This window comes from Lagopus muta, chromosome 21 (assembly GCF_023343835.1).
Source record: "Lagopus muta isolate bLagMut1 chromosome 21, bLagMut1 primary, whole genome shotgun sequence".
NCBI lineage: Eukaryota > Metazoa > Chordata > Aves > Galliformes > Phasianidae > Lagopus > Lagopus muta.
In genome coordinates, this window is record NC_064453.1 from 158794 (window position 1) to 183332 (window position 24539).

The following is a 24539-nucleotide window of genomic DNA, read 5'->3' on the forward strand; positions in this document are numbered from 1 at the left end:
GCCATGATTTAGTATTTTCGCTACAGCAATTATTCCTCCCCAGGTGCAAGGCTCTACGCTTGTTAAACCTCACCAGATTCCTCCCTGCCCAACTCTCCAGTCTGTCCAGGTCTTGTTGAATGGCAGCACAGCCTTCAGGTGTGTCAGCCGATCCTCCCAGCTTTGTAACACCAGCAAACTTGCTGAGGGTGAACTCCATCTCTTCATCCAGGTTGTTGATGAAGATGGTGGACAAGACTGGACCCAGGAGGGATTTGTAGGGCTTTATTTAGCATGAAACTGGGGCAAGGGACTGCAAGACCCCAAATCAGTGTATGTGAGGCACCATGCATGCAACATGCTCATAGAGATCCCTCCCGTAAGAAAAATGCCTCCAACAGTATTCCAACCCCAAAACTGGATGGAGCACAAGGAAAAAACTGTACCCTCAGTCCTCATATTGCCAACACATTTTATTTTGAGATGCTCCAAATCCCCTATTGGGAAGGACCAGAGACCCTTCCTGGGCACTTAGGGCACCACATGCCACCACTTGACGGCCAAGGGCTTGCGGCGGACGTTGGTGCCGCAGTGCACATCTCCAGAAAGGACATGGTAGGAAAAGAAGTCATTGATGAAGGTGCAGGAGAGCCCCAGGGGCTGCAGCAGCGCTCTCACCCGCTCCTCCAGGCAGCACTGCCCATCCACCAGTGGCCCGAAGGGCTTGGGGATGCCCAGGTGTCTGCCCAGCACCAGCATGTTCACCTGGAGATGGACCAGAAGTATTTTTTTCACCCAAATGGTGAACAAGGAGAGCGTGGAGGGAAAGCGGTGAAGGGAAGAGACGTGGTGGTGGTCTCACCATGTCTGGGAAGAGGGCTTCTGCACGAGAACCCCGCAGGATGAAGAGCTGCGGGATGTCAATGATGTCCTGTTCACTCAGCCCCAGCTCATGCTTGAGCAGGTCGCGGTTCCAATCGATGCAGCGCTGTTCAGAGGAGGGCCCCTGTGTCATCACCCCAAATCCCATGCAGGAAGCCTATACAGCCTGCGTCCCCCACTGAATCCTTTTTGAGCAACCTCCTGAAGTCACCTAAGCAACCTTTGGTTCCTACCTCCACGGCCACTTTGGGGCATCACCCAGTGGGATGACATCCTGTTCCCAGTTAGCACCCAAATGCACTCAGCCCCTTTGCAGCTCACCTGCACATGTTTGTTGTCGTTCTTCAGCCCTTCATCTGCCAAGATGTCATCAATGCTCCTCCGCTCACTGCCCACAATCCCTATATGGGGACATTGGTGAGGGATATCGCCGGCACCCAGTGATATGGGGACATCCTTGCCCATTGTCTTACCCACAAGCTGTGTGGCCTTGCCGTGTCCCTGCCTCTGCTTCTCCTGGAATAGCTTGAAGCAGGCAGTGGGGCTGGCCAAGAGGAGCCGGAATCCCTGCAGGATGAATGCATAAACCCATTTTTTGGGATTTCAATAGGATGTTTTCGTGTGCCAACCCAAGTATACCCAACACCAGTCCCAAGGGCTGCACAGTGCATAGGATGACACCCAGAAACCCATTGCTTCCCAGGAAGCCACCCCAAAAGGAAGGTAATTCATGCATGGGGCTGAGCCTGCCTTTTCCTCATAAGCCAAGCTTTTTACTTTTTATTGCTGACTTGCAAAAAGAAATGGCCTTCTGCATCATTATATAATGCTGAGGATGTGGGGATGGACATAGGGTCGTTACCTTTCTGTCGTATGCAGGCACAAATGTGAGGAACTCATCCACGTGGCCCACACTCAGCCACTCTGAGTAGACCTCCACTGGTGCCTGCACCTTCTGGGCGTAAAGGAAATCCCTGACCACTTTCGACATCCGACGGCCGGAGGACCTGAGGGCAGAGGCAGGAGGAAGCAGGAGTGATTGCACCCCAAAACGCCCAACCCACAGGGAAAAGGGGCATTTTGAAGCAAACCATCAGTATTTATGCCCACTTCAGAAGGGAAGAGGTGGTAAACTGACCAAATCTGATGGTCACATCTAGTTCCAAACTCCTACATTGTGTGGGGATCCACACATGAGCGATCCCATTCCTCTGTGCCTTAAATCCCTCCCTGCATTTTCCTAGACAGCCAGCAGCAGGCTGAGAAAACATTAATTACAACTTCTTGTAATAAGGGGTAATTACAGCCCTGGTGTGGCTGGGAAAATCCCATTTTCCCGTTGGGGTAAGCGAAGGATGGAGCAGCATGGCCTGCTCCGTTTGCTGTCCTGGCTGAAACCCCAAGATTCAACCTCACTGTTGTTTGTCCAGATGAAGAGTCGCCTTTGTGCAGGGTTTTGCAGGACGTTGTTGTTCCCTGTGCCAAGGGCACAGCAGAAAACAATTCCCAGTTATTCAGGATTTTATCCTTTGCTGAATTCCTCTGCTTTTCCTTTCAGTAGGGAAAACTAAAAATGTAGGCATTATGTTTGGGGTACTGTAGGATCAGGTTGAAAGGGAAGAGGGGAGATAATAAGAAGGTTTTACAAGGAGAGAAGGAACAGCAATGTGGTCTGAATGTGAAATTTACGATTAGGATGGCACTTTGGTGGCATTTAGCCCAAATATGTTTTTTGTAGCAAATCACTTTTGGATGTTTTCCTGTCTCACCAGGGCAGGGGGCTGCCAATGAGAATGCGTCCCAGAGGATACTCCTTGCCTCGCACTGTCACTGGAGGGCTCACATCCAGGTTGCCAAAGGAGTCAAGACTACAGGCGTCACAACCACGGGGCACACGGGTCACGTAACCAAAATCAGGGCCCTGGGGACAGAGGGGAGCACTGATGGGGAGCCCCTGAGGATGATTTTTGGGGATAAAAGTGATAACAATGCCCCAGCGCACCAGGATCTTCTTAAAAGCAAAGTCTTTCAAGCCTCTGTTCCTGGGCGAGTCGAAGACCACAGGGAAGGACTTGTGTGGTGCCTCCACGTAGCCAAACTCCAGCTCGTCCTGTTGGGGGAAAGAAGAGGAGGAGGAGGAAGAAGGCTCTCGTGCGTGAGAGCCAGCACGGCAAAGCACACAGTAAGGATGGAGCAGGACATGGGGCAGACCTGTCACAATTCAGTTCTTGCAGTGTCCCATGCAGTCCCTCTTGCAATCCTCCTTGGGGTCCTTCTTGCAATGGGGAACCTCATGCAATGCCCCATGGGGTCCCTTTTGCAATGCTGGGTGTAGTGCCCCTTGCAATGCCCCACAAGTTTCTTCTTTCACTGGGGCCCCTCTTGCAATGTCCCTGGGGTCCAGCCAACATCCTTGTCTGTACAGTTTGTCACCACCAACAGCATCTCCCACTGTTTTAGCTCGGGATTGCTAAGCAATCATCTCTTAGCATCTGCATGTTTCTCCAAGTAACAGAACTGGTCCCTCCCAAGGACAACATCCCACAGCTCATAAGAAGTCCCAGAAAAGCCATGCATTACAAGCATTGAGGGCTGACCTGGATCCAGCGGTCACTGCGGCTTTCCAGTTCGGAGCAGATGGTCATCTTGCAGTTGGCTTTCCTCAGCAGGGCTTGGAGCTCCTCCAGAAAAACTTCATTGGAGTTGATTCCCCTCTTGATGCTGGAGGGAGAAGAAGGCGTGAAGGACCTCAAGAATCCTTCTCACTCCAAATATTCAATTTTTGGGTAACACCTCTGCACAAGCCCTTGGAGAAGGTCCTCCAGCCTTCTTCTTGGGATTGCAACGAGTGCAGCAGCAACATTAGGCTCTTGCACAGCATGCATAAAGCCTGTGCACAAAGCAAGGAAGGGTAAAAGCTCCTTTATGGAGAGCCCCCAAGGCAGCAGAGCTGTAGAGGGGCATTTGTCCTACCTGCAGACAAACACCTCCAGGGGCTGCTGGGTGTTGGGTGTCATTATCCAGGGCGCCATGCGGAAAACCACTGTATCCGTGAAAATGGGGGTCCCAGGAGAATACTGCAAGGGCAAAACACCAGGAGAAGTGGTTGGTAACCCCAATGGAGGCTTTGTGGGGACAGGAAGGGGTAGATCCCACGTACCTTATGGGGCACCTCCAGCAAGCTGACATTGATAGAAACCAAGCCAGAGAAACCTGCGTCAGGAAAAGCCAACCCTTCCACGTAGAAGGTGTTTTCTCCACTTCTGACACAGTCTAGTGTGCAGGAGAGCATGCCCGGTCCCAAAATGGGTTTGTACTGGGGGTGTGAGTCACTCCCTGCAGAAACATCGAAATAGCCAGCCCACATGGGTGCAAAGAGGCCCATGGAGGAGGTGATGGTGCCAGCATGGTTTGCAGAAGAGCAGGTGTGCCGGCTCTTTTCTGGGGAACACACTTGATCTGCTCATACAAAGAGGACTCTATGCCCTCGGGTCAAACCCTTTCAAGGTGCGTGTCTCAAGTTAAGCATCTAATGATACAGCTTGCTTCCTTGACCTGATTTTCAGCCCGGAACTGCTGGGATCCACCATCTAGGGTGTTCAAAGGAGAAGCACACAATCTAACGAGATGGGCACCTTTGGCAGATGTGTTGCTGTCTGTGCTTATCCTCCCATGAAATTCTCAGAACTTCAGTAATCCCACTGAACAAAGACTCTTTTTCATTATTTTTTCCCGAAAAGTCTTTACATTCCCCCCATAGCATTATTTTCTAAACCAGTTCTGGGGATAAATGGATGTATCCAAGAAGTGCTAGCACTCAGCCCTTAATCCTACTGAGAAAGGGCTTACCCACTTGGGTCACAGTGTGTTGGCATCAATATTTGGGAAGGAAGGAAGGAAGAAATACTCAAGAAATACTCACAGATAGCATGGAAAACCCGCACCTTGTCTGCATCTGACTCGGAGACATGTAGGACAAGCTGGTAGTCAGCAAAGATACTGCTAGGACCTTGAGTCCGTAGCAGCATCACAGACATGTCCTGCAGATCTATGGGGGAAAGAAGATGCAGAGAGGGGATGCTGGGAGGTTTCCAGCCTCCAGTGCTGTCTGTGGGCTTTGCTATCCTTCAGTTGCAAGTGGATTTATAGGGCAAGCCTGCTGGGATGACGCTCATTGTATTTTTATAGGGATGTCCAGGAAATTAAAACAGGGAAGGAGTAGTGGAAAAGAGCCAATTTCTGTTGCAATGGAGGAACAGGTAATGCTGTCACTATCCCTAATTGCTTTGCAAGCGTCTGATACTATTTTTGCAACTCGTTTCACCATCAGCAGGATCATGAATGAGGAGAGGGATGGAGATACTGCAAAACACCTCAGCAAGATAGTATGAGCCTCGTGGATGAGCCCTACCTGCAGGGGTCTGTATGTCCACCTGGTTGCTGTCTGTCCCCACCGTGTTGGGGCTGTCCTTGTCGCAGTTGACCAACAGCACAGCCCCTTGTCCATCTGGTCCCCATGTCCACTTGGCCTGGAGGAGAAACATCCAATGGGGATGGGAGCTAATCCTGAAAAACTCCTCCTTCCCAGACCCCTCTCAGCAGTGGTTGGGATGGGAAAATACCACAGCCACAGCCATGCTCAGAGGGGATCCCACCGTGAGCAATCAGGAGAGCTTTGGCAGAGATACTATCAAGCCTCTGAATTTCCTAACCTCACCTTGCAGCCAAGCCAACAAGGACTATTTCAAACAGATCTTATCTTCTAACAAGCCATGTTATATCTGTCAGACCTCATTTGAAAGAGAATATCCTATTTCTAGAAATGCATCTCATCTTGATGTACAATTTGTGCTGCCGATCAGGCTGCAGTTAATTATCTGGGCGTAAGTGCTTGGGTATATGCAGATTTCTTGCCAAAGGGGTAAATCTCTTGCTATTTGCTAAACTTGCAGATGAGTCATTTAGTGGCACGTTTCAAATCCAAAAAGGAACAACAACAACAAAAAAAGTCGTAGGGCTGGACTGGAGAGGCAAGACATTTTGGCACAAAATTAAAAAAAAAAAAAGTTTTCCTCTTCAATTAGAAGGCTGAGAATTTGCAGCACTATTTTCCCTATTTCAGAAACCACCCAAATCCCTCTCCTTGTGGGAGATTTTCCCCATGTTTTCCCCTCCTTGTGTTGTCGAAAGCCATGCAACGTTTCCCATTACCTTGTCCTTCCCTTTGCTCCTCACTCTGCCATTACGACTCACGTCCACGTCCAGGGATATATCTGAAATATCAGAGCAAGAAGTAAATCATTGGCATGAGCATGAGCAATCATGGACATCTTGGGCCCATCCTCATACCACAGTGAGTCATCCAATGCCAACTCTGCCTTTATGCCCTAACGCTCGCCCATTCCAGCTATCTTCTCCCATCCTGGGTCCCCCATCAAGGATACACCCGCTTGTTTTCACCAGTTCATCTTGGTGAAGTCTCATAATTTCATCACTGGTGAAATAGAGTTTCACCAATTTCATGTTGACCATAGCATATTTTTGTGAAGCCAAAGGCATGAAATGGGTGAATGGACACTAGGTAATTATTAGAGGTGGTGTAACATTTGAGAAAGACTCACCCCTAGAGAGCTCTTGGACCAAATTGCATGTGTACCAACAGCCTCATCTCTAGCCTACATAAAGCTTATTTAGATATATATCCACCAAATGAGACAGCGCGTGGAAAATGTGGGTGCTGAAGCAGAAATCGTCCTACTTGATTCAAAGACGACGTGAAGAAGCAGGGAGCATAATTTTGGACATGAAGTCCTAAATCCAAGCAAGCAATAAGCTTTTGTAAGGCCAAGGCTCTGCGGACAGTGGTGGCCCTCAATGGCTCCAGTGGACCCCATGGATGTGGGAAACCATCTTCAGGGGAGATTTTGGCAAGCATGTGCATGACTTGAGGACACAGGTCTGGCTATCATGTGAGCACTTCAGAAAATTCCAAATTTAGGATAATTAATCCATCCAAGTGGAAGACTGCATCCAGACTAGTTGTCTAGACTCCCTTTGTAGTCAGCAGAGGAAAATAGGCATTTCAAGGGAATGATTCATCTCATCCTAAACTTCTAAAATAGGTCAGACAACTACACTTCTGTGCCTATTCCTCCCCACCAGCCACACTGGAAGCTGACGATGGGCTTGCTGGTGGAAGGTGGGTGAGATGGTCATCTTTGGATCCTCTTCCATCAATTGAATTGTTTTGGTGGTCAGAGGAGGCCACTCATAGAGTGCATTGGGTGGAGACAGAGCCCAGCCTGTGTCTTTTTTGCACCACATAAAGCAGCACAAGAACATTTTAATTATTTCCCTCATGCTTGTCAGCATAAGCTGTCAACACCCAAACCTTGGCTGCATGTTGTGCATGGGCAGCCTGCATCCCCACTTAAGTCCCATCCCATGAACCAAATGAGATTGTGGCATTGGAAAGGGCTGGCCAAGTTCAGATGATTGTTGTCATAATACATACCTACACAGGTGAGGTACAACCAAGCCACTGAAATCTCATTCTCTTCCCGTCCATAGTATGAAATCTTAACCTGCAAAGACATCACCAGACTGTGACCCAAGTCCTGTGTCTCTTCATGCTGAGTAGGTCTTTTCACCCTGTGGGTTAGCCCAGCAATGCCATACAACAAGTTGTTGGAAGGTTCATCAATATCCTGCTGCTTTAACCATAGTTCAACCAAATAAGTTCTGCCTGCTTCAGCACAAAAACAGGCATAGAAAAAGACAAAGTTTGACCATTTGTTTTGCCTGACATGGAATTTCTGACACAGGCTTTTGCAACCGTCCTTATCTCCTTCTCCTTCTTAGTTTGACTGTGTATGTGACAGTTGCACAATTCTGTGTAAGTCTGAGTTTATACTATAGAAACACGTCTGATGTCAGCATTACCTAGAAATATTTGAGCCTGCCCATCGTTCTTCCTACTTTCCTGGGAAAATTGATTGATATTTCCAGATTCAGTGCATAAAGAGCAACTAACCTTATTGTCATTGACAGACTTGCTGGTGACACCAACGGTCACTACAACCTCTATATCGGGATCCAGTGGCCATCTGGAGTTAAGCATGGGTTTTGTCATAGGGCTGTGGATGATGTGGACTGTGACAGCAGACGTGGCATGAACATCAAATGACGTGGCACCTTTAGGAGTAGATCTGAAACAGAGAGCAGCGTGGAGACATAGGCTGAGTTTTCTTTCCTCTTATCCTCAGCAGACCCAAATTGTTAAAATAGGCTCCCTAGAATCAAAACTCTGTAGGCATTCTGTAGGCAATTCAAGGCCAGGCTGGATGGGATCCTTGGCAGCCTGATCAAGTAGTTGGCCACCCTGCCCATGGCAAGAGGTTGGAATTGGATGATCTTTAAGGTCCCTTCCAATCTAAGCCATTCTATGACTCTATGAAAGTCCAGCCTTAAATGGGTCTTAGGATTTGGAAACCATCTTCAGGTGATGAAATGCATTGCCTGAATTTTATAAGCATTATCTCTGTGGCAGAGTTGAGCAAGCAGAGTGCCATCACATCCGTCTGTGGTTAAGCCCCAATTGCACGCCTCTGAAGCTCAGGCACCCAACATCCCTTCCCAGCAGGAAGAGAACCCCCAAAATTTCAGCATCCCACCACAAAACCCAGACCAAGATTGGGGCTGGTTTTGATGTCACTCGTTATTGCCAGTCCACCCACTGACCTGAGAGATGCCCAAAGTGGAGCAGAACTTGAACTGGAGCACAGGGAGCCTTCACTCACCTGGCCTTTGAAGTGCTGCCTACATGCTCATTACAGCCCCAGCACCTTCACACAAGCTGTGCGAGTGCTCCAACCTGTCTGCTGCAGGGAGCCAACCTCCCCAGCAACGCACGGAGAGGGACACAGTTGTAAATTTTAGCAGGGAGAATACAACACAGAAGACATTTATCCCTGATGTTGCTCTTGGCATGGTATCCCTGATGCCTGCAGTAGCTTGTAAGGAAGATTAAAGCATCATCCCATTTGTCATGTGTTTACTAGCATGCAATGTAGCAAGTCTACCTGCAGTCTACCCGTACATTGCATGCCATGACATCTCAAATTTGGATTTATTGGCTGTAATTTCATGCACGGCCATGCTGAGATGTAAGCTCACTGAGCACAGGACTTCCACTGCACTTTGTCTTCTACCCCAAACCAGTCAAGCGTCCATCACTGAATTTTCTCCAGCATAGAGAGGGCTCTCTAGGCATAGAACACCTCCTATTTTTCTAGCCCTGATGTTGAAAGAGCATCTGCCACATGCCTATCTGCCATATGCCTTTTAGGACCAAAGCTCAGATTTGCTACCATGGAGCCAAATCAGCTCCTTTTAGACTTAGGTCCCATGCTTAAATGGGATTGAGCTTCTTTTGAGTTCAAATTGAAAAAAAAATAACTCAAGTAATGTGTTTTACGTATTCCCATTTGCCTGAGTGTAAAACGAATAGGTTTGAAGGGCAGCCTCAGTGGGGGGATGTCAGCACCTCCCAGCACAGCTCCAATATACAATCCAAATAATTGCCCCAGCTGTGATCCCAACTGGCTTGGCCTATAGCCACTATCATTATGGATGTAATTTATTAAATAATGACAACGTAAGAGGAGGGCAAACACAGCCTCATATGTGGGCAATAATACAACCCCTATGTTTAACATCAGAAAAATCTCTTCTCATTATGTAAACCATGCAAACCCTCTCATGGATTTTTTATGCCTGAGACACACATTTGTTCTTTAACCCAGATTAGCTCTGAACAAGTTGCTCATCTTGAATTGCTGTTGCCCAATGCTCTTTCTGCCAGAAATAGATCCCACTTAGCTGGGGTGTGCATGGGCTTTGCCTCTGAGTTGTCTTTGCTGGGCTACACTTTGATGCCTTGCTTTTGTTGTTAGATTCAACATCCCTCCTTCAGGCATCCTAAAGCAGACCCATGAGCACACGTGCTTTATGCACCCGTGTACGGAACCACCGTGAGATCTTTCCCCTTAACACCCTTTGCAAAGACCAAAAACACGCAAAGCCATTGGTTGCCTCCAAAACCCATCATCCCTATGGATGCGCCTTGACCCCGAGCCTTACCGGTGGTTGTCAAGGAAGACCTCACTGCCCAGTACGCAGACCCCGTAGCTGGCATGACTGGTAGACATCTGCACGACCTGGCGCTGGGACATGGTGTGCTGGGGACGGCGGCTGCATGTGAAGAAGATTGCTGCCTGGTTGCCCAGCTTTGTAGGTGAACCAGCACGACTGGATTAAAAGGCTGGGGAATGTAACTCCTCCTTCCTCCCGTCCCTCGATGACGATGGGGTGGACCAGGGACCCTGCCATCTCCACCTCCGCCATCCGCAAAGCTGCCGCCCCGCTCTGTGATGCTGGCGATAAGACAGCCCCTGGGGCCGGGCGGTAATTGCGGGGCCGGGAAGGGGGTACAGGGCAGAAAGGGTGGGGGATGCACGGCACTCAGCTTTCATGGCTCATTCTCCCCTTTTTGTTCTCACCTCCCTTATAGTTCCATATAAGGAGTCCAAAGCTTTATGCATTAAACATTTCTACCCCTCTCGTTATGCAAGATGGTTGTTTAGGGTTATTATAATACATGGTATCATTAGAATGATGCATTTTCTTTAAAACAACCCAAATTTTCCATGTGCTGACTCACGGCTCCAGCTACCCCATTAGGGCAATGCCTGTGTAACGCTGCAGCAAAAGGAAATGTTTGCACAGGTTGGTCCTTCCCTCCCTAACAACTCCTGGGTAGCAATGGGTGCAGGGAGAACTGGTTATTTGGCAAGCAGGGAGGCAAAGAAAAAAAAGAAAGCAAAACAAGGCAAGTGGCTTCCAGTGGAAATTAGGGATTCCTGGGTGTTTTGCTTGCATGAGGCATTTGAGGAATTGTTTTTGTGTTGTTGGCTTGGTGTTTGGTTTGGTTTTCTTTGGAAGCTCCCATGGGAAATGCACTGGTTGCTGGAAAAAATAGCTTTTCTTGGAGATAGTCATCTCTCTCTGGGCAATCCCAGGAGACTTCGCTAGCCAGCAAAGAGGAAAACTGGGTGAGATGGGTCTTGGTGCTCCAAGGAGGGAGCTTGGGCTGGGATGCAGGCATGTCCCATGGATGAAGAGGAACAGGGAGATGGGGAAGCTCCATCATCATGGATCTCCTTGGTGAACAGACCAAGAACCCCACTGTGGTTTACTCCATTGCAATAGGCATGATATGATACGGTAACAGCACAGTCCCCATTTACATGGGGCAATACCCCAACACTCTATGGCAGCTGCCTGGAACGTCTCAGCAAGGCTACATGAAAGGGCTCCTCCAAGCCTAATTGTGGCAGCAAAGAGCACCAAGTCTGGCATGCTGACACAGTGTTAATACAATCAGCAGAGCCTGACCAGGTGGCCAGGATGCTTGAGAAGGAAACACTAGCTGCATTTTTAGCCTCTCCAAAACCTTGGCATGGAATCTGGGGTAAAATCCCATGTTCTGAAGCCCAGCATGAGAAAAACTCACGGTATTCATAGATTTATGAAGAGTGACATTTGTATACTGGAGCTGTGTTGGCTCTCAAAATCTACTGTAAGAAAGTTTTAAGGACTCCTGCATCCCTGAGGCCCATCAAGCTGCTGCCAAGCAGAATCATCATGAGATTTTGGCCAAGACCACATCTTTTTTCTATTTCTTTTTAAGCTCTCTATAAAGCTTCATGCTGTATTTCCCAGTGGTCGCACTGCTTTAGATTGGGCACAGTGCTGAGCTCTCCACCTGCTGTGATTTTAGCACTGCATCCTGCTCAGCTGGTTTGAGCCCTGTGCTGGACAGGGAACACACCTACAGCCCCACGGGGCCATGCTGTGTGTTCTGTAATCTGCAGGCAGGCGGGGGATGGAGGTTTCTGGCTCCCAGAGCTTGGACACAGGGCTCTGCTGCCTCAAAACGCATCCATCAGGGACAAAGTTGTAGGGCCAAAACATCATGTTTGTGTAGGGTTTGGTGCAATTTTTATTTTTCCACGGACAGACTCAGCTTTAATCACAGTGCATTTTTGGCTGTCGGTCCTGCCCCAGCAGCCCATCTTTGTGTGTGTCAGCTGCATCCTCCTTTTCCTCCTCCACCTGCTATTGGCACCAACATGCCCATGCATAAAAATCTCACTTTTAAGCCATCTGACCCATTCAGGATTGAGTGTTTCCCTAATAATACCCCATAACAAGAGGCTGCCATTAAGGGTTATGGAACAATGTCTCACAACTCCCTGTGCCTCTTCATCAGACCCAATTGCCCCTTGGTTTTGGGGTGACCTTGCTTTGTTCCCCTCAAGTTGGATCTATTCATGCACAACAGGGCAAGACAGGACCCCCCACAAACATCCCAGACTCCACAGGGCACCTTTTCCCCTCTCACCTTTCCTGCACTGCCACTCAGTAAAGGAAAGTTTGATAATCTCCCTAAGCCGATAATTACACCTCATTTATTACTCTGCATGTGTAATTGCAGGCAGCAAATTTTGAGAGCCTTGTCAGCCTAATTACTGGCAACAGGGGAAGGCATCGAACCAGTTATCAAGTCCCGCTCCTGTCTGCATGAGGCTTTGTGCTTAGGAGCATCCCATGCACTGCAGCAGGCACTGCATCCCCTGTCCCGGCTGAGATTTGGACCAGCAAAAAATGCTTTGGAAAGTGATAAAACCAGGTATTGCCTCTGCTTGGAACGGCACAGTTGCACCTCCTCATCACAAATTGTCACTTTGAGCAGATGCCACGGGGTCCCTCGTGTCTCCCTCCTACTCCTTGCTATCATGCACCTGCCTTCAGGGCTGCAGAACTGTGTGCATGAGAGCCCGCACAGAGCAGCTGCTTGGGCTGTTTGCATACTCCGTGCTGCTGTTGATCCCTGTCCCCAGAAATTAGGACAGGCAGAGATCCATCAGTAGTGAGGATGCTTATGCAGAGCAGTTCCTAATCTGATTGTTAAAAACCAGAGAACTCCCCTGACCAGAATGACTATTGCAGTGAAACCACGAGCCTCCAGACATCAGTGAGTGAATATTTATATTTACACACACGTCCCATGATGGTTCACCAGCTCTGATCTCCCACCTGATAGCACAGAGCAGCTTCTGCCCTTTTTAAAACCCCGTTCCTGCTGTATAGACCTCAGAACGATCACCTCTTTGCAGAGATTCCCCCAATCCTTCTTCCCCTTATGGAGGTATTGCAAGGAGAAGGTGCTTTGTAGAAGCTCCCAACAGCTTGCAGAGTTCTAGAGCCTTGCACAGACCTACAGAGACTTGCTAAGACCATACACCTTCTGCAGGGAACCCAAGAAGCTTGCAAAGAGCCCATAAGACTTCAAGGATCCCAAGAAGATTGCAAAGATTCGCACAGCCTTACAAAGAACCCAGAAAACTTGCAAAGACTCTGAGCGGTTTCCAAAGAACCTACACAGCTTGCAAAGACCCCAAAGTTCTACAAAAACCCTGGCAAGATCACAGAGACTTCAGGAGGATTGCAAAGAGTCCCAAAGACTTGCAGAGAACCTGCCAGTTTCCAAAGACCCTAGGAGGATTACAAATGACCCCAGAAAGCTTGCAAACAATTTCAAGGTTTGCAAAAACTTTGTCCAGTTTCCCAAGATCCCAGAAGGCTTGCAAAGATCCTTGAAAGCTTGCAATGACATCAGAAGGCTTTCAAAGAGCCCTAATGCCATGCAAAGACCCCAGCCTCCTTCCACATAAATTCCTCAGAGACGAGAACCAGCCCAGCAGCAAACAGAACCCACTGAGCAGTTGGCCCCGGCCTGCAACCCAGCCACCCTCCTCCCTTTTTGCCCCAAATCAGGACTTTCCCCAGAACTCCAACAGCCTGGTTGCTCCTTGGCATTCATGTAGTCGTCCTTCCATGTCTCCATATATCATCACTCCAGGGATATAAATACACGTATCTCTTGAGTCACAGAAAACCAGTGAGCAGCTGGAAATTCTTCCAGTGACATAAAAACTGCAAGTGAGGGGGTGATCCCGGGGCCTTTGCACACAGTGAGAGGTGCTTGGGGTTGTTTCCTTCATAAGAAAACATGTTTATTTTTGCACGTACACAAAAGAGCAGCAAAATCCTTTTGCAAAATCCTTGTTTGCTCAGGTCATGGGAAAAATGAAATAAAAGGAATTCACTTCAGATGGGAAACTGGATTTAAGCTCATTTCCTATGGCCAGGTCATGGACAGAGGAGAGAGCTAAAAAAGAAAAGCCCAAAAGCAATGCAAAAAGGGCAGATCAAACCGACCCTTTCTGCTTCTTGCTCTCTAATTGCTTACAGCAGGTTCTTCCAAAATCTGGGGCAGAAGGTTGGTTTCCAACATGAATATTCAGCTCACGGATGAAAACGCCTGCGTGGGCTGTCGGCATGGGCCTGGCCACGGCGCCAAGCTGGGCAAAGGGACGCAAGCCAAAAGCAAGCAGGGCAGCACCCTGTTCTTGCCCTGGGGTTGGTAAATTGTGTCTTCCTCCCTAATATTTTCCCTAGAGAGCAGGAAGGGGTGTAGGAGGCACAGAAGGTTGCAAACCCCGATATGCTGCTGCAAAAAATGCCTCCAAGGTCATCTTGCATTCTCCCTGTTGAGAGGATTGTCCCATTTCAGTGCACGGGACTGGGAGTGGGGTGGCACCAAGCCAGCTGCCCTCCCCCTCCATCCCTTCCCTCCCTCCTGAGATCATTTTCCTGTGGATCTGAAGGGTCCTGTATTGGGGCTAGGGCTCCATAGTCAGCATCACAAGCATTGAGAGTTCTGAAGGTGGACTGATTCGTTGTGGGGGGTTGGTCGAGGAAGACGCCCTGTGCAGCACAGCCAGCACCGGGGCATCCCGGCAGCAAGATGCCACAGGAGCGCACACTGCGGCTGCAGCCTGGGAGCCGCATCCACGCGCTGTGTGTGCTGGGCACCCACATCGCCACCGACGTCTACGGGTGAGTGGGGCGTGCGCCCCCCCGACCCCAAACCCTTTTCTCCCTCTGCAAATTCCCTCCAAAGCCACAGTTTGGTGATTTGATGCAATCCATCAGCACAAATCCTCAATGGGCTTTGCAAAGCTGCACAAATCCCCAAACCCTTCAAGCATCAGCATGTGCATGTGTTTGCAAAGGCAGCGGGTTCGGTCCATATCTCAGAAAATTGCTGGAGAGCACTGGGATAAGCCAGGATGGGGCATTTTGAGCAGTATCCATGGGGACGAATGGCAAAAGAGAGGGGAAGAAAGCAACAACTGGGGACAATCTGTATCTTGCAGTGTAACCCCCATTCCCCTACTGGAAAAATTCCAACGCTGCCCTGCAAGGTAATTGCAAGAAAAACAAAGGAGACATGCTTTGATCCCTGTGCTCACCCAGCAGCTTTTGCAAATCTCGAGCCAAACAGCACATCTGGCTTCCCTCTGGGTCCAACCTCCTCCTGGTGGGATTCCCCAGGCTCACAAACTCAACGAGTTTTGTATGGATAATTAAACAGAAAGGAGCAATTTAAGAAACGTCCAGGCAGCATCAAGCAGGCTCTCAGGTTTCCACACTCAGAATCCCAATAAGTGATGCTGTAACAGTGATCCTGTGCCAGTGCTCGGATGTCAGTGCTCAAAGGGAGCCTGGATTGCAGGAGACCAAAAAGAATAACTCCAGATAAATGAGAAATTAGGGATGGAAGAAGTGAGGGGGCTGCAAGGGAAAAGCTCTTTGGACTGGAAGTGGTGCGCTGGCTGTAATAAAATCACCCCCAAAATTAAGAGTTTCCCATGGTAAAATTTTCCAACTTGCTGCTCTGATCTGGGAAACTCCAGTTAGCAAATAAACACAGATTTAAAGTACACACCAAGCTGGGTTATTGGGTTAGAACAGCACAAAACGCTTTGGCTGTAATTACAGAAAATGGCAATCTGCACCAAAGGCTACAATAGTCATTCTGCTAAAATAGCACATTCTGCCCAAAAAAAAACCAAAAACCACCACACTTAAAACATTCCCAGGCAACTAAGAAAGGTAGAAAGGAGGTGGTGATGAGCACAGAGTCATGCAGTTTGGGTGATGAGATTAATTACAATTGGGTGATTTTGGGTGCCAGATGTGCAGACCTATGAAAATAGGGTGCTCAGACCTTTGAAAACAGGATGCCTTGCTTGCAGGGCAGCCCCAGTCGGGGCGGTTGCCTTTGGGGTGAAGCACACAGAGGGGGTGAATGTGGAGGTGGCTTTTCAGGGCCGAGCCGAGCCAGGACTACTGCCTGGTGTGTCGCATTGGCCACTGAATGATGGGACGGTGCTGAGGTTCAGCATAAGCCGGGCCAGCACTGAAGTCAATGACAATAAGGTAAGAATTGGTGTGCTGCATGCTGGACTCCTTTCCTAGCTGAAGGTGGAGAGCATCCTTTAAAAGTGAGGGGATTGGGGTTTTCCAGGTAATTGTCATCTTCTATGCAGAGGGAGGACAGCCCGTTGACCAAGCCAGGATCTTCCTCACTGGCATCGGTGAGTATGGAGACTCCAGCTACGAGTGGGTTCGCTAAGTGGAGGGGTTCCTTTACAAGTACACCATGTGCTGTACCTTGGATTCAGGGATCTCCCTGGACGTCGATGCAGATCGAGATGGCGTGGTGGAAAAAAACAACCCCAACAAGGTAATCCAGCTGTATGGGAAGTCCTGTGGCTTGCAGGAGCCTTGTCAATGGACACAGCATCCCCATCACACTGAGCCCTGGCATGGTATTACAGGCCAGCTGGATGTGGGGACCTGAGGGACATGGGGCCATCCTGCTGGTCACCTGCGACAGGGACAGCCCCTTGAGCCCTGCCCCAGACTGTGATGACGAAAGGGCATTCAGCAAAGAAGGTAACACAGCCCCAGTCCCAGCTCCACTTCAAGAATAAAGCAAAATCGCAGCTATTCCCCCCTCTTTAATTTTTTGAGGCGCAAAGGCTTGCTGGGGAATTGGCTGCTCTCTGCCCTGACTCAGCCAAGCTGCTGAGTAAGCCTCCCATGTGGGATCATGCTTCTGTCCTCATACTTTGTTTTAATTACCGCCCAGAGGTCATACCAGGGTATGGAGCGTGGCCAAAAAAACAGCAGGGCTCAGCCAAGGGATGCTTGGGGCCAGGCAGCCAGGAATACATGCCTGTTCCTGGAAAACCATACCATGCCAAGCCAGTGCCCATCAGTCTTCTGAGGCCAGGCACTGGCTGTGCCAGGGAGAAAAAAAATAAAGATATTTGCGCCAAGCACAAACCACAGGTCTTGGTAGCAGGGCTTCAGGATGATATTCCAGCATGCATGCCAAGGTTGGTAACAGGGAAAGCGCGCATTGCTGGGCACTGAGCAGAAGAGCTGCACCCAAGTTTATTCTTGTACACACTCAGATTTGCTGGATATGTCTCGGATGGTGCTGCGGATTGAAGGGCCACAGCATCTGCCCCGGGGGTATGAAATTGTGCTCTACGTTCACATGTCTGATGCTGACAAAGTCGGGGTCTTCCATATGCAGAGTAAGTCTTCTGGTTTGGGAATGTTTCATCTCCACAAGCTCTTGTCTTCCTGTCACCGATTTTGTTCAGTCTGTACTCCCCAGTCTGCACTTCCTTGTGCCCTCATCATCCCTTCCCATGATCTCTCTAGCCTTGAACCTTCTCAAGAGGCATAGGGTAGTAAAACCATTTATCCAAGGTCACCCAGCAAAGCAGAAGCAAAAAAAAAAAAAAAAAAAAAAAAAAAAACAAAAAAAAAAACCACCCCAAAAAAACACCACCCCCAACCATACGTGTCCTGACATCCAGAGCAAGCAAAGTGCTCTAAGACATTATCCCTCCTTGTTCCCTGCTGTGGACATGGCGTTTTGTTCCCCAGACTGATCCAGCCCACACAGATGTGCCATTAAATTCATTAAATCCATCAGCACAGGGTTTGGTGGCAGGCAGGGGTCTGTCAGGGCAGAAGCCCCATGAGAATCTCTTCACAATGCTGGCTCCATTCAAGGACAGGCTTTCAGACACCTTGTTCACAATTGCAAAATCCCAAGTGCTGAGATACTCTTTCAAGGTGTTTTCTTCCTCCCACAGAGTTTAACTTCTGGCATAAAGGAATGATGGAAATCCCAAATTCCACCAGGAATTCTGGAAGCGGCCTGCTTTTGCTGACATTTCCCTTTTGGTCCTTACAGACCCATTCTTTGGGCAGCACTATGTCCACGTGCTGGGCAGGAGGAAGCTGTGCCACGTTGTGCAGTACACCGGTGGAGCTGCCGAGCTCGAGTTCTTCGTTGAAGGGCTGCAGTTTCCTGATGAGACTTTCCCAGGGCTGATCTCCATCCACGTCAGCCTCTTGGAGACCTTGGCTGAGGTTGGGGCCTCCAGGGAAGATGGGCAGGGGAAGGATGAAACAACCCAAGGGCCGTGGGGATGAGGAAGGAATAATTATCTTATCTTAAAAAGAGCTCGGGGTATTTGGGGGGAAGTGGTAAATCAGGAGGGGAAGGTCCCTGATTTCTGCTTGCATCCTCCAGGGAATCCCCCTGTCGCCAATTTTCACTGACACAGTGGTGTTCAGGGTAGCACCATGGATCATGATGCCCAACACACTGGCACCGGAGAACGTCTTTGTCTGCAGGTATGGGCCAAGTGATGAGGTCTCGATGGCTAAACGGGCATCGGCCCCACCCAGCAGTCCTCATCCCCATTCTGCCCATCTCCAGTGTGAAGGACAACTACCTCTACATCAAGGAGATCAAAAACCTTGTCAATAAGGCTGGCTGTGACCTGAAGGTTTGCTTTGGCTATATCAACCGTGGGGACCGCTGGATGCAGGTAGGTGAGCAGAAGGGAGGGGGCAAAGCCTTCCTTCCCCGATGTGCCCCATTGGGGTTTTCATTCTTGTTTTAGGATGAGATCGAGTTCGGCTACACCCAGGCCCCACACAAAAGCTTTGCAGTGGTGCTGGACTCCCCCCAGGACACAGGGCTGGAGCAATTCCCCATAAAGGAGCTGCTGGTAACGCACATACATTATAACGGATTACACAAAAAAAATGAGAGTATAGCACCATTTCTTCCCTGCATGGAGCAGAGGACTCCAGCCAAGAGTGTATTTCTTCATTCCCAATATGAGAGCAATCATTTAGGTTGGAAATGACCTTTGAGATCAAGCCCCAAAACCAACCTAACCTGCAGAGTTGTACCACAAGCTATGTTCTGCTCCTCTCCACCCTCTTTAGAAATTGTCTTGCTTCATATTTAGAGAAGCAATTTCAGCCCCTGAAGCTGCCAACATGTTACACTCCAATTTCTGCTTTGGAGCCCCCCCTAATCCCACTGTTATCTTCCCAGTCTCAGACAGGACTGTATAGCCAAACACAGGGAAGATTTAGGTTGGATGTTAGGGGGAAGTTCTTTACAAGGACAGTGGTTAGGGCCTGGAACGGGCTGCCCAGGGAGGTTGTGGATGCTCCGTCCTTGGACGTGTTCAAGGCCAGGTTGGACGGGGTCCTGGGCAACCTGATCTAAATGTGTATGTTTGGTGGCCCTGCTAGGCAGGGGGGTTGGAACTACATGATCCTTGAGGTCCCTTCCAACCCGGGTGATTCTGTGAGATTCCTCCTCTCACACAGCCACAGCCTAAGCCCTGCAACCCCCCACCAAGGAAAAAGGAGACCGGAGGGAATTAGCCTGTCAGAATCCTTCTGGAACTGATAGGCTCAGATGCTGCCCACAAACCTAGGATGAACCAGCACCTAGACAGCTGAACCCTCCTGGCTCTCTGGTTCATTTAATTGAAATGGGTGGGAGCAGGTGTTGCATGCTCAGTGCCTCTTATACCTCCCAGCTTCATCAAACATCCCTTTTTTTTTTTTTCTTTTAAACAAGAAAAAACAAACAAACAAAAAAAAAAAAACCAACTCTTAGACCATAATTACATACCTTTGGGAGTCTTGGCTCTTTTTCCCCCCCAAACCTTACATTTCACTCTCTCCCCCATAAGCACATCCCTGCTTCATTTCTGTCACCTTGGGGTGACACTGAGGTGGCTGCATCCAATTGAAGCTGGATTTGGCAGGATGCCTACTCAGGACAGAGTAGTACACTGCGTGCATATCCATTTACTGCAAACACCCCTGGGTTCATTCCAGCAAATTAGGAGAAATCTGTGTTAACTGAAACACTCTGATTGTTTACTGCTAAGGAAACCCAACACTCAGAGATTTAATGGAAAACAACAGCTATCTGATCCTGTCCTAACCCACACTGGCTTGAAACAGAGAGCAAGGACAAGATTTATGCCCCCAGTGCCACTTGCACCCTGTTTGTAGGACTACAATCTCTCCCTTGGCCATTAGCCCCTGGCACAACCCAGCAGTAGCACCACAGGTTAATCACCCAACACCTCAAATCCCTGATATATTCAGTTCTGAAAATCAGGCTTAGATGAGATTTAAGTAAAGCCAAGCCCTTCGGGTGGCTCTTACGCCTGAGGAGGATTTACCTTCAGGGGCTGGAGCTCATCCCACTCCGCACCAGCCATCCAGAAACTCTACTTTATGGCTGCTCCAGCATCTAATTAACTTAACATGGACTTAACTTAAACAGCAGTTGCGAGATAGCAGAGACCCACGCTTCTAGCATTCACCATTTACTACTGAGCCCAGATGCCCCAAACACTCTCACACTTGCTTTTCCTTTAAGGCTGCATCTCCCTCTCCTCAGTATTTTCACCTGAGGGAGCACAGCTGAGCCCAGCAGGAGGAATAAGGACACAGACTGACCCAAGGCAATGCCCACAGCTATTTCTCTTCCCACAGGGACCTGATTTCGGCTATGTACGCAGAGAGCCTCTCTTCAAGGCCACCTCCAGCCTTGACTCCTTTGGCAACTTGGAGGTTAGTCCACCTGTCACTGCAGCAGGGAAAGAGTACCCGCTGGGAAGGATCCTCATTGGCAGCAGCTTCCCCACGTAAGACATGGGGAAAACTGTGTTTGGGGGCAAAGGAACTACAAGTACCCCTAAATACCATCGAAAACCACATTAAGCCACTTAATTGGCCATTAAATAACCAACCGCAACCTACCCCCTTATGGTGTCCGGAACCCCATGGCCTTCATTTCCTCCATCTTGGGAGAAATTTGTATGCATGTGCATAGTGATGAATAAATACTCATTCCCCTTTGTAAGACCAGTAAGTACACAGATACCATAAAGTGTTATGATCAATAAGTATACAAAGCAGTTAGGCTAGTAAGATTATCACACTGGAAAAGATAAGAAAAGATAATCAGAGATAAATGAAAGGTGCTCACCAGTGCTGTAGGCTCATAAGAAACTCCACAAGGAACAATCTCCAGTAAGACACCCTTCCCTAGTGGCAGTCAGCCCTTAAATGGGGTCTAGGAGAGGTGCAGCCAGGCTCCACCTCTTCAGATCACACAGCTGAATCGCCTTCACCTGTGCTCCTGCGGCTGACTCTGTGCTCACCTCAGGTGATCAATCAGAGGTTCAGGCTGTGATTCAACTGTTCCCATACACCCTTATTCCCCCTCTCAGGGGTTATTGGCATTGAGGGATGTAGATAACTGGGCACGGTGGCGATGGGTTGATGTTTGGACTTCATGATCTTAGTGGTCCTTTCCAATCATAATGACTCTATGACTTTGCCTCTAGCCCTGCAGGAAGGAGGATGACCAGAGTGGTACGGGATTTCCTCTTCGCTCAGCAGGTGCAGGCTCCTGTGGAGCTCTTCTCTGACTGGTTGGCCATGGGCCATGTCAACGAGTTTGTCACTTTTGTGCCCAGCCCTGATGCAAAGGTATCCCGAGACCCTGTGCTGTTCTATGGTTTCCCTTCTGGGTAACTAATTCCATCAGGGAAACTACCAAAGCTCATTTCCTTGAGAGTCCAAGCTGGTGTTTCCCTGGCTTCTCTCCCATGTCCCCAGAAGGAGGGCTCAGGCCACAAGAACATACATTCTTAACTAATAGCAAAAGTCTTTAAGTTTAAGAATTTAACCTTAACCTTCTTGCAAAAAGCCAAAAATGAGCCTGCAGGGGCAGTTTTCACAGGAAGAAGTACTAACATGGTGCTTTGGGATAAGCTCCTTTTGGTGACCATTTTTCCTCCTGCTTGCCCCAGCGATTTCGAATGCTGATGGCTAGCCCTGCAGCATGCTACAAGCTCTTTCGGCAAAAGCAGAAGGAGGGCCAAGGAGAAGCTACCATGTTCAAAGGCAAGCGGGCAGCGGGCAGCCTGGGGGGAACTGTGCAAATCCCAGCCAGGGTGGGTGGAAGCCTGCTGTTCCCTGTCCTTAAAATAAAAGTTGAGCTTTGATGCAGGGCAGGACATCCAAGGGCGGCAGCCCTCAACGCGCCTGGAGCAACATGCAGGTGTTGAGGACGTGAGGATGGGGACATTTTCCCATTCCATTGCCCTTCAAGGCTGGCAAGAGGGGCTGGCATGCCTGTCCTTGCAGCAGGATGCCTGCCCACCCTCAAGCCCTATTTTGGGAAAGCGAGTGGGATGGGATAAAGCTCTGTGCATTGAGAGGATGCTGGTGGAGTGGGACAGAAGATCTCTGTAAATGCCAGCTCCAGCACAGTAGCACAATGGGGGTCTCGTGTCACCCCAGATACATTCCAGTCACTCTGGACTGGCAGCCAGTTTGGGCAGCTTCTGATCAAAGTTTTGCTTGAGACTAAATTCATCTGTATGCCTTGAGGTCAGAGAAGGACGTCTCTGTCACCATGGGGGCCCCTGGGACTCTGCCATTGTCTGGGATTTGGCTTCTGTGGAGGGGATACCTATAGTTTTATGGAGCTTGGGCAGCACAAAAACTGTTATTCTATTAGCAATACATTTATATTCCTTGTGCAGGAAAATGGATAATCATAGAATTGTCTGGGCTGGAAGGGGCCTTTAAGATCATGTAGTTCCCCAACCCCCCTGCTATAGGTACCCTCCAGACCAGGTTGCTCAAAGCCCCATCAAACCTGGCCTGAGACCTTTCTAATGCTTTCCAGGCCTGATGAAAATATTACAAAGTGGACAAAGATTTCCCTCCCACCTCGTTTCCCAATAAGTTGAGAAAAGGGACTCCCAGCAGTCTCATCCCAAAGCCTTAACCTCAGGGAACTGGGGTCTGTGTTTTTTTTTTCCACTTCTGTGCTACATCTTAAGCCAGGTTTCTGCAGATCATTTCATTTCACCTGTCGGTGTTTGTATTTGTAGGGTATTCAGGGACAGACACAAAACGGGTGACCATTAACAAGGTCCTTTCCAATGGCATCATGATGCAGCAGAATCAGTATGTCCAGGTAACAGCCCGTATTTCCGAAAACCAACATTTCTTGTGATAATCGTCCAAGGGTGGCACAACTCTCAAGGGAGAAGTTGCGTTTAGGCAAAAGCCACTCTCCTGAGTGAGACAATGTCCAGAAGACCATTTTCAGGAACCTTGCTTGCCTGCTTGTCCCCCTGGTCCCTTCTTCTCCCCTCCCTCCAGCGCTGCATTGATTGGAACAGGGACATCCTCAAGAAAGAACTGGGCTTGACAGAGGAGGACATCATTGACCTACCAGCCCTCTTCAAGCTCGACAAGGGCAAGGCCATGCCATACTTTCCCAACATGGTGAGAGGTGTCCCTGCTGCTTGTGTCCCCTTCAGCCAGTGCCTGTGGGTTCTGGATTATGGAGAGGAAAAATAGCCAAACCTCTGCCCATGAGCCGTTGCTCCCCAAGGATGTCCAAAAAAGCATAGTATTTTCCTGTCCAGAAAGGGAAAATATCCTCATCTGAGCTTGACAGGTTGGCCAAGGTTTGTCATCGGCCAAGGGTGGTCGGAACTCTGTAGCCTTTTGGTGCATATTGCTCATGGTTGGGTTAACCTAAAAAGCTTTAAGGTGAAAGCATTTCGAAGTGGTGAAATGTCAAGGTTTAAATATAAAAAGGGAGGACATAGCACAGGATTTCCTGGGGGAGGGAATAATGATGATGACCCAATTTGGGATGACCCCAGTGGAGGAGGGTCACCAGCTACTATAACAATCCTTTGAATTATCGATTCTGTGATCGACCAGGGAGGCTGCTGGGTGTCCTTAAAGCCCTTTGTCACCCCGCAGGTCCCCATGCTCATCCTGTCCGAGGAGCTGGGCATCCCCAAGCCCTTCGGCCCGCTGGTGGGAGGCGAGTGCTGCTTGGAACACCACGTGCGCAGCCTCCTGGAGCCGCTGGGCCTGAGGTGCCGCTTCCTGGAGGACATTTCCTCCTACCACGGACGGCTCGGAGAGGTGCACTGCGGCACCAATGTCCACCGCCGGCCCTTTGCCTTCCGCTGGTGGCACGTCACGCCCTAGGCAGGCTGCCTTCGTAGCCCGCTTTGTCAGCATGTGTTGTTTTAAATGCGGTGAAATAATAAATTTGCTGTGAGAAATGAGGTGGGGAGTGTTTTATAACGGCGAGAACGGTGAGAGGAGTGCTTGGGGCGGTGCTGAAATGAGGGTGCCATTTTGGGCCGTGGCACTGCCATTTTGCCAGCTGAGCATTGAGGCCTTGACACCTCCTCTGTAAAAAAGGATGGGGATAGGGATCACCTCTGAGTATAAGGAGGGAC

General features: G+C 49.3%; 2 protein-coding genes across 2 annotated transcripts; one reads left to right on the forward strand and one right to left on the reverse strand.

Annotated features, from left to right (window-relative positions):
- Window positions 1-434: 434 nt before the first annotated feature.
- On the reverse strand, window positions 435-21311 carry LOC125703477 (protein-arginine deiminase type-1-like). The gene is made up of 17 exons (XM_048968024.1): window positions 21239-21311; window positions 10003-10113; window positions 7895-8069; window positions 7376-7445; window positions 6073-6134; window positions 5273-5390; window positions 4784-4909; window positions 4022-4197; window positions 3835-3938; window positions 3459-3582; window positions 2864-2971; window positions 2631-2782; window positions 1724-1868; window positions 1335-1428; window positions 1183-1262; window positions 842-967; window positions 435-744 (listed from the first exon to the last, which is right to left on the reverse strand). The coding sequence occupies exons 1-17, from the start codon at window positions 21253-21255 to the stop codon at window positions 511-513; spliced, it is 2022 nt and encodes a 673-aa protein (XP_048823981.1). The 5' UTR covers window positions 21256-21311; the 3' UTR covers window positions 435-510.
- On the forward strand, window positions 14113-24328 carry LOC125703479 (protein-arginine deiminase type-2-like). The gene is made up of 16 exons (XM_048968026.1): window positions 14113-14886; window positions 16089-16272; window positions 16361-16430; window positions 16518-16579; window positions 16674-16791; window positions 17316-17441; window positions 18113-18291; window positions 18455-18558; window positions 18644-18755; window positions 18831-18938; window positions 20743-20894; window positions 21600-21744; window positions 22068-22161; window positions 23160-23245; window positions 23434-23559; window positions 24049-24328. Exons 1-16 carry the CDS (start codon window positions 14795-14797, stop codon window positions 24280-24282), a joined length of 1992 nt encoding a protein of 663 aa, XP_048823983.1. The 5' UTR covers window positions 14113-14794; the 3' UTR covers window positions 24283-24328.
- The last annotated feature ends 211 nt before the right edge of the window (window positions 24329-24539 follow it).